Source organism: Nematolebias whitei, chromosome 6 (assembly GCF_014905685.2).
Source record: "Nematolebias whitei isolate Nwh7 chromosome 6, NemWhi1, whole genome shotgun sequence".
Taxonomy (NCBI): Eukaryota; Metazoa; Chordata; class Actinopteri; order Cyprinodontiformes; family Rivulidae; genus Nematolebias; species Nematolebias whitei.
In genome coordinates this window covers 19,016,305-19,026,667 of record NC_056503.1, presented here as the reverse complement: position 1 = coordinate 19,026,667, position 10,363 = coordinate 19,016,305, and the positions used below count along the sequence as shown (strand labels likewise).

Here is a 10,363-nt window from a genome sequence, read left to right as displayed (position 1 = left end):
ATAGGGTTGCCTCTCAGCGAGAAGGTTGTCAGTTCTAATCCCAGTCGGGGCCTTTCTGGGTGTAGTTTGCATGTTCTATCCGTGCATGCGTGTGTTTTCTCTGGGTACAGACCAAAAACATGCATGTTAGGCTGATTGTTAACTCTAAATTGTCTCTAGGTGTGAGTGAGAGAGTGAATGGTTGTTTGTCTCGTTTGTATCTATGTGTCCATGTGATGGACTGGAGACCTGTCCAGGGTGTCCACTGCCTCTCGCACAGTGACAGCTGGGTATGGACACCAGTGAGCCCTGCAACCTGAAAAGGAAGAAGCAGGTAAAGATAATGGATGGATAATCAACGGATGAACATCTACAACTGAAACACCTTTGGAGTTGGTCCAAGTCAAACTAGCTGCTACAGTCTGTGCTTAGAAAAAAAACCCCACAAAAACAGATAAAACTCTGACAATTCAGTAAACATTGAGTAAAATTGGTTGTGGTAGTAGTAGAGAGTTATTCTCAACACATACTTTAACTGCAACACATTTCAATGCATCCTAAAACTATAACCTTGGTGTTAATTGTTGGAATCCAACTTGTTCATCTGTTGGCTAAATATCTCATGAAACACTGAACATATTTCAATTCAAGTGTCAGAGTTAGACGTAGATCTGCAAATCTGAACTTTTAGAGTCAGCCCTATTTTAGGTGGCCACCACAGTTAACTTACCTTAACCTAACTAAAGCTGGCTTTTCTTCAAAGAATTTTACAGATATTGAACTAAAGATTGGTGTGGTAGCAGCTGTCTGTCATTCAAAACACACTCTCCTAGTGCTAACAAATCATACAAGACATTACATGTATAATGTTACTCAAGGTTTGGCCAAAACAGCTTTACCTCCATCATTTGTCATAGTAAGATAATAGTCTAAAACCCACCTGAACTGAAAACAGTGCCACATGCATCCTTTAAAATGTGAGGCCTTTAAAGAAAGCTGAAACTTTTTTCCTGTTACAACATATTTTTAAAAGAATCATTTTGACCTGCTCAGGTCAGGTTTCTCCCTCGCTGTTGCATTACGATCACACTTTGTAATCTTTTGTGAAAAGAGCTGTTGGCTCTGGCTCCCTGTGGCGTTGTGTATTATCTGGATTTCCCAGCATGCTCGGTGCGGTGGGTAGCAAGGCCTTTTTTAATAGTGCAGTCACTTCTCATGAAGACACACAGGAGAATATATCCGCTGCTGGCCTTATCACTGGAAGAGCGTGGACACAGTTGTTTTTAGATGCAGTGGGGACACTTGGCCTCGCTTCGCTGTTTCTCTTTGACTTTCAAACACTCGCTGCCTCTGAAGCCAAGGTGTCCCTGCGGGAAGGACCTCAGCACTTTATCAAGTTCCCCTCTCCCCTGCGAGCTGAATTATGCTGAGAGACTTTCCCATCTCTGTTCAGACTTTCTGTCTGCCAAGCACACGTCAGCACAAACGTCCCTGCTCAAATTCTGATTACCAATTAGCCAGACATGAGCAGGATTAGGATGCGACACCTTAAGTGAACTTTGTCTTGTTTGGGATGTAAAAGGCTCCAGACAGGCTGGAACAAGTAGAATGTGTTATTAAGACATTCATCATCTGGGATGATTTAATGAACAGTTCTTTAATGGCTTGTAGTCTGACCATACTTTTTGTCTCATTTACTGTAAACTGGGTTTGGTGTTGCTGTAATTAATTGTCAGAGCATCATGAAACCTCTCATAAATGAAGATTTAACAGCACACATCTTTTATCTAATAGCTGCTGCATTTCTACAAGTACAAGTACTAAACTAAGGATTTAACTCAGCATCTCTAAAGTGGTTAAATTATAGCCTGGTGTGTTTGCTCAGCTCTGGCAGTCGTCTGCAGAAAAGACAATAAAATTGTGCAATGGGAGCCCTGTTCATGTACAGATCTACTTATCATTTTACCATTATGGTGACTCTGACGTAATTTTATTCTGAATTTGTAATTTCCACCATGTCTTCTAGCAGGAGTTAAACAACTACTTTTTTTTAAGTAATAAAAGTAAAATAGAACAACAACAACAATGGGTGTAAATTTATGCTCCTACCATTTATCATAATGCAAATAAGTCACAGGCAAACCATAACTATTATTAAGTTGCAAAAGTGAAAGAAACGTGCGGCATACTAAAAATAAAAATAAAAATAAAAACGCTGTTTTTAGTTTTATTTTATTTAATCCACCACCATGGATTGGGTGGAATGGAACTGAGGGCAGTTGGGTGGAGCACCTTATTATAATATTATAATTATTAATGGTCATAGGCCATGCGTGTCCACTGACGCAATCAAAAGCCCGACAGCAACCCGCCCGCCCATCCAGCACATTATTTTGGCTCGGGCCAAACGCTGCCGTGTTAGAAATGACAGCTCTACCATCCTGCTGTTTTTAGTTTTATTGTATTTAATCCACCACATGGACTGGGTGGAACAGATCTGGGAACAGCGGGGCGGATGGTGGTGACTGTGACTAGTCGACGTGAAACAAAAAAACTTGCGAGGTGTCCTAGGGTCGTCTAGTCGACTAGTCTGTTCAACCCCATCGTCTAGATGCATCATTAATTTTGTCCTTTGATATTTTAGTGAATAAACAAACATGATACTGCAGCTTTGATCACGTGGCACATTTATTTCATGTTTTACCTACAGTTTGGACTAACTTCACTGTTACTGTAAAACCTCAGTTTTGCAGATACATCCTTCGCCTGAAATGGTCTGAAGTTTTTCTGCCTCTTGTTTCCAGACTGTCCAATACCCAGGGCATCAATATCCAGATTCTTGGCACGACCACTGTCCTCATGATTGCTAACGTCACTGAAGAAGATTATGGGAACTACACCTGCGTGGCCTCAAACCGACTGGGTGCTCAGAGTGCCAGTCTCTTCCTCTACAGTGAGTACTGATGCTGCACTCTGCAGACACAACCTGTACATGTCAGTATGCGTGCTATAGTTTTGCAAGCCAACAATTCATACCAGCAAGGTAAAGTTGAAAGAAAATATTTATTTCATTTATCGTATTTCCCCATAAATCATTTGAACGCAGCAGCGAGAACATCCACTGCGGTTGTTTTGTTTTACTGCTGAACATCTGGAAGCAAGGCTGTGAAGTAAAGCCTCTCTGTTTATTACTTTTAATCATCTGGCACCTGGCATGCGCTTATCTCTGCATGAGATGTGGAAATATGTTTCCAAGAGGAAAAGTTACATTTGAAAGTTCAGTCACATTTAACGATTCAACCTAAAACTTTCAAAGTCAACTCAAAAATACCTCAAGACTTTGTTGAGTTTAAAATCCAGGTTGTTATTTTCTATGTGTTCAAGTAAAGTCATGTTTCAAAGTAAATACACCTCCTTCCAACTAAGAACGAACTAGAACGATATTATAAATCCTAACTGTTGCATTCGTTCTTGTAGGGATAGAAGATCAAATACACATGAATTATTAGATGTTATTCTGAGGTGATTGTGGACATTTCTGCAAATTATTTCTCTGTTACACACAAAATTTACCATCAAATTTGAGCGCACCCTTCAGGTGTTATAGTGTTATATTGTTATAGTGGATTGGTGCGACCAGAGAATGTTATTGAGAATAATGAGTGAATCGGATGAGCTGTGGAATCATTCAAACCAAAGAATATCTCGAAATGAAAGCATATTGTATCTAGGTTGAATCATCCTCTCCTGACTTCAGACATTATGAAGTAATACTCCTTCTTTGCCATTCAGATTAATTAAAATATGAAACTTGTGTTGGGCATTGAGTGGGAGGGGACTCTATTGTCATCAAGCAGGTTTACTTCTCACTGGGTTACCACGGTGATAGACTCAAAGCATCACCTACCTGCCTCTCTGGAACTTGAAAACTGCCTGAATGAGCCGTGTTGTGCCTGTTGTTGGAGAAATTATCTTGTTCACTGACATTATTTACCTAAAAGAACCAAAACTTACAGGAGGTAAAGATTTCAACCAGCATTTTACGTTCAAGGACTGCATTCAGAACAGGTTACAGACAAACTGCAGATACATAAATACATGAGAACATTGTCACAGAATCAGCCTCGAATAGAGTCACCTGTAGACTTTTATACAGCGGTGGAGTCCAGTGGGCGTTTCAGCCGCGCAGACTTGATCCATGGCTGTTGGTGAGTTGTGTCCCAGGTGGAGGTAAGAGAATGTTTTGGTAGACGGCAGGTTCTCAGGGCACAGGGAAAAATGTTGCTCAGCCATCTCAGCCACGACGTAAAAAAACACAATAAAAACATTCATAACCTTTGTTTGAAAATTCTCTAACAAATGTTACGAGTTATAATTTTAAAGATGACTGTTTAAAATGCTAAATTGTAGACTGAGATGTTGCTGTTTGCATTTCTCTGAACAACGTACAATCTGACTCGGAGTGAATTCACAAGGACATCTACTCTGGGAAAGTAGGGTTCAAATGAGGTTTGCCTCTTTTATTTTTGTCCCCTTCATAGAGCGAAGAGGAGGACTGGAAATAATATCTGTCCCTCTGTGTTGTGAGCAAGACATCTTGAAAAATACACAATTTTGGTGTGTGGCAGGTGTAAGAAATGTCACGGGTTGCCAGGTCAAAATCTAACATGGCCGCTGGCAAATGTGAACCGATCACCCTTATTATTTGAGGAAACTATGCTTTCTAGTTGTTATTTTGCTTAAAAGTATAATTTCCTCAAATAATTTGTGTGGTTAGAGTTTATTTAGTGGTGGCCACGGCCACCACTGGCCACCCCCTGGCTCCACCACTGCACCTGATGGTAGAAAAATAGTCCTTCTACTGTCCAGACACCGTCACTCTGTGCAGCCTGAGACTAGCCAAAACAAAGTGCATGTGTGTGCGTGTGCGTGTGTGCATGTTTGTGGGGTGGGGGCTGTAATTAGATAGTCACTGGCTGAGTTTTAACTCTCTGATACAAAAGACAGAATATTTATTTTGTATTAAGAATGAATGTGGTCATTTCTGGAATATCATCTTTAAGATTGAAAACAGGTTCCTTATTTTAGAAGAGGCTTATTGAAAAAAAAGATCAAAATAAAATGTATTTATTTGCAGAGTAAAGCTATAATTTATCGTTGTGTTAAGCAAACCTTTGATTAATTAGTGATGTTATAAAACCTCGTCTGCACATCTGGACAGTTGTTTCACAACACAAAAACAGGCTTGGATTGCTCTGAGCTGACGTTGTTGCCACAGCGCTGCTCGCAGCATCATTTTCTCCTGAACTCACCACCTCCAGCTGCTAGAACAGATAACTTTGTCTGGCACACTAACAGTACGTTACAACAAGCAGAATTAAAAAGAACAATACAGACCAGATGTGAATTTCCAGTGGATGCTTTAAAAACATCTTTTTACTTGGTTCAGGAACGCTGTTAGAAAATATGGCACAAAGTCATAACTAACAAAACTAAATGATTCTCATAAGCTCCTGGAGGAAACCAAACATCTGCTGTGGTTCTGCTCACTCAAGTTTGATCAATAGAAAAACACGCTTGAATCTATAAACTGAGTTATTTCTTCTTTATGTGTGTGTGATAAAATAATTTGCACACTTACTCTGTTGTTTCTGTGAAGCTCCTGTAAGCTCCACAAGCTGCCACCAATCAAAGTGAACCACTTCAGGAAAAACAGCTCTATTATTGCATCAAGAACCTGGTAAAATAAAATAAAATAAAAATAAAATAAAAAAGCCTAAAGGGAGGTGAACACACACAAACCTTAAACGACTTTAAAACACAGCTTCATTGTGTTTTTTTTTATTCAACCCCAGTTCAAAAACACCGAGACATTGAATATATTTAAAAAAAAATGCTATTTGCAAATCTCATAAACACTTATTGTATTTACACTGGAACACGGTCAACATAAATGTTTAAACTAAGAATTATACATTCAGGACAAAATAAATAGCAGCAACACATCACAGGTTGGGACAGGGGCAACAAAAGTGGTACAGAAATAAAAGCATTTTGCAATTAATCTGGTGAATTAACAACAGGTCAGTAAAAAGACACGGTTCTGACAACCCAGGGTCCAGTTGTGTTGTAGTCTCTCTGCCTCTTGGAATAACTGCTATGTTTCAATCAGAACCAGTTTCACTTCCACAGATCATTGTCTGTAACCAGTTTGCTGTGCCATCCGTAAAGGCTGGACGGAGTTCTGTCATATGAGCCCCATCCAGAAACACTGCCGGCCTCTGATCAGAAGTTCATTTAAACAAGCTGCCAGTGTCGTCTGAAGCTGCTAGTTCTCTGACAAGTGCAGACAAATCAGTTGATTCCTTAAAAAATGCTTTTTTTAATTTTTATTTGTTTATTTTTTTTTATTGCAAATATGGGTCTAGAAATATGTGACAGCCAGCAGTACTCTGATGTCCCCCCATCGCTGAGGGATTTGAATTGTTGATGCTTGCAGTTTTGGAGATGAGTGTTTTTCTGGTCTGGAAATGAACAGAGAATGTAAATAAAACTTAATGTTTTTGTTGCAAGATATTCATCATTTGACATTTTAAAGCAATAGAAAATTTAGAACACAGTTTCCTCAAATGATTGAGGCAGCCGGTGTGCTGAGCTTAAAGACTTGCTGAAGAGTAGGGGGGACCAATTAAAACATGCAGCACCATGACCCTCCAGGACCAGGACTGAGGACCAACGTTAGAAGGACACGGGTGTGTCACACAAGAAACATGGTTCTGTCCCAGATTTATAGGGAAGTGCTTCTACCTTAAAATTCTTTATCAGTTTTTTGTTTGTTTGTTTTTTGTGCAATTCAACATTTATTTACCGTGTTACACTATGAATAAACTATGGGTTTATCCATCCATCCATCCATTTTCTTTACCCGTTTGTTCCATTTTGGGTCACGGGGGTCGCTGGTGCCCATGTCCAGCAATCACTGTGCGAGGGGCGGGGTACACCCTGGATGGGTCGCAAGTCCATCACAGGGCCACATAGAGACAAACGAGACAAACAATCATTCACTCTCTCACTCACACCTAGGGACAATTTAGAGTTACCAATCAGCCTAACATGCATGTTTTTGGTCTGTGGGAGGAAACCGGAGCACCCGGAGAAAACCCACGCATGCACGGAGAGAACATGCAAACTCCACCCAGAAGGGCCCCTGGACCGGGGTTTGAACTATGGGTTTATGACATTTGTAAATCATTGCTTCTTTTTTTTATTTTTATTTTTTTATTTCATGTCTGAAAGTTTATGGAAAAATTGGAGGTTTGGGATTTAACTTGATGTTTTTGATCGACAGACAATTGACATTATTAGGTTTGTAAGCTGAAAATCAAAGCCTTTACAATTCTTGTCTTTTCTTAATTATTTTTAAGGGATTTTTTTAACTGTTCAGCATTTGGCCGCTAGATGGCGCCAAACACTGCCTGTTGTCTGCAGACACTGTGGGAGGTCAATCATAAATGAAGCAATGAGACAACAAAAGTGGAACTGCAGATTTGTGCATTAGGCTGCATTGACTAAATGCTTTTATTTCTGTCTTTTTATTATTATTATTATTATTATTTCTGAATAAAAGTGAATGGATTTGTACAGCTTCACAAGAACATCCTTATCATTTTAATGTTCCAAATCAAAGCTGTTGGTTCTTGAAGTGTGCCTGAGCTCACTCTCCGTCTCTCTCCCACAGGACCCGGGACAGGCCGAGACATCAGCGGCTCTCCCTGTGTCTCTCAATCACTGTGGCTCCTGCTGGCCTCCTTCGCTTGCCTTCTCTTCAAGTGTTAATACAGCTCTCCTTCCATTAACGCCCATGCTCCCTTTCTCTGCTCCTTCCTCTCTCCTCTTCACCGCTACCTTATCACCGACTGTTTGCGTCACGACAGAAGAGCCTATGTGCTCTGGAGCACCCAGGAGCACTGCTTACAGATTTTAAGTGCTGGGTTATGAATAAACAAAAGAAAACTAAATAAAAGGGAAGGACAGAACAAGCTAGCAGTGCTCTTTCAAAGATTGTTGTTTTCATTTGTATGCACTACCTACTATCTGCTACATCCTCTTTAGGGTCAGGGATTAAGATTAGATTTATGCTCTTTTTGTCACAAAGATGCCAACAATCGCTCTGTATAAAGCTTCTCACTCCACTTTGTTATCTCAAAGAGTGTTTAACCGGTGCATTAATTAGTAAGATGACATGTGTTTGCCAAGTATACACACAGATTTGAAACTAATGATTTTAAAAAGATTAAAGGCAAACCGCTGCAGTTCACTTTGCGATGAGATTAGAGCTTGGTACGCCGACGCTACTTGGCTGAAGCTCAGAGATTATTCACAAGAAGGTTTTTCAGCAATTAAAAAGATACAACAAGAATGGCAAATGATAGTTCAATATGACGTGTGCTGTACATAGTCCAGTTTTGTATTTCTCTCTGACAGGCTCTGCCACTGTAACAAACATGAGACAGAACGTTGTTGAAATGTGGGCTTTTAGCTGATGAATAGGATTAAACTGATTTACAGCTTGGATTTGGAAACAACATGTGACGCCAACCAATGACGTTGTTTTTTTTCTGCAAAAAGTGTGTGTCTTAATAAGAAATGATACAAAACATTTATAATATATTAATATTGAGTTGTTTTTGTTGTTTAATTTCAGTTATCTGCATTTACACTGTATACGTGAACCACATGTCCTGCATGAGAAGACTAATTTGATGTTCATTCAACCTATAGAGGTTTGTGGATTTTTTAAGCCACAATAGCTGTCGAAATATGCAACTGATGTTTTGGATTTGAATCATTTTATCACTTTATTTATAAAGCACTTAAAAACAGTAGCAAGGTCAACCAAAGTGTTGTACAACTAAACAAAGAAGCAAAGGACACAGGATTAAATACATGAATCTACAGAGGTGAAGATAAGAAACTAACTAACTAAAATAATGAAAACACAGTGAAGTTAAAATCAACTCACACAGTGTTAAAATACAGGGAATAAAAGTGAGTTTTTAAATGAGACTTAAAACAGTGAGAGAGGGAACCTGCCTGACATGTAGTGGCAACTCATTCCACTGTCTTGGACCTGCAGCAGAGAAGGTCCTGTCACCTCTGAGCTTAAAACCAGTGCCTTGAACCAATAAACCATCTGGTCTGCTGACCTCAGAGAACCCTGTGGAACATATGGCTGCAGCAGATCAGTGAGATAAAATGGGGCAGAAATAAAACATACAAAATATTTTAAAATGAACCTGGAAGTGAACTGGGAGCCAGTGAAGGGAGGCTAATACCAGAGCAATGTGCTGTCTTTTGCCCGTACCAGTTAAGAATCAGGCTGCAGTATTTTGAACCAGTTGTAAACGTGCAATGGAGTTCTGACTGATTCCAAAAAGAAGAGCATTGCAGTAATCAAGCCTGGGTGTTATGAAAGCATGTATTACTGTCTCAAAGTTACTTTTGGACAGTATGGGCTTCAAATAAGACAGTCACCTCAACTGAAAAACAAAACAAACAAACAAACAAAAAGCAGGATTTAACAATCGTTTACACGACTGTTTAGGTTCATGGAAGGATCCATTATCACTCCCAGATTAGTGACAACGTGTTCAAACGGAGCTAGAAAGGAAAGGTCAGTACAGTGGTTCCTGATTGTGCAATTAGGTGGAAACAATGTAGCTTTTGTCTTCTTCTCATTACACTTTAAGAAATTTAAAGCCATCCAATGCCTGCTGTCAACCAGTGAAGAAGAGGTTGGATAGAGTGTGCACCAGTGTGCTTCAGAGGGAAGGAAATTTGACAGTCATCGGCATAAAAATGATAAGGGATGCTGTGTTGACAAAAAATGGCAGCAAGTGGCAGCAGGTATAAAGAAAAGAGAAGGTGTCCAAGAATGGATCCCTGCGGTACCCCCACCGTTTTGTTAATGAGTATTTTTTACTACTAAAACACAGAAAATCAGTAGTCAGGTTTTGTTGCCAACAATTATGAGTCATTTGTTTACATTCAGACATATGAATACACTTCAGATAATTTATGTGTACACTGAGAAGATAAAATTATCCCTGGATGTAACAGCGTCACAGGAAAACAATTAAATCTGAGATGCTTGGTCCAGAACCAAAAGGTAAAGTTCTTTCTTCTTCTGAAAAGAAATTGTGACTAAAAGCTACAAGGACCAGAGTCGACAGAAGGAGTCGTTGTAGTGGAAGAAATTGAGCAGTGGAGAGCGTTGAGGCTAAAGTTGGGGATAAAAGTGCAACTGATCTACAAACTTAGTACTATTTACTGTTTTCTAACTCGACTTTTACAAAATCCTAATGTGGTTGACCACTAAACAATC

The 10,363-nt window shown here is 39.6% G+C and overlaps 1 protein-coding gene across 1 annotated transcript in view; it reads left to right on the top strand.

Annotated features, from left to right (window-relative positions):
- Window positions 1-8,353, top strand: part of LOC119411566 (limbic system associated membrane protein) — a 375,247-nt gene extending 366,894 nt beyond the window's left edge. Inside the window, exons 6-7 of the mRNA XM_037678520.1 lie at window positions 2,784-2,932; window positions 7,718-8,353. Coding sequence (XP_037534448.1) covers window positions 2,784-2,932; window positions 7,718-7,815 — 247 coding nt within the window. The 3' untranslated portion in view covers window positions 7,816-8,353. The remainder of the gene's footprint in view (window positions 1-2,783; window positions 2,933-7,717) is intronic.
- The last annotated feature ends 2,010 nt before the right edge of the window (window positions 8,354-10,363 follow it).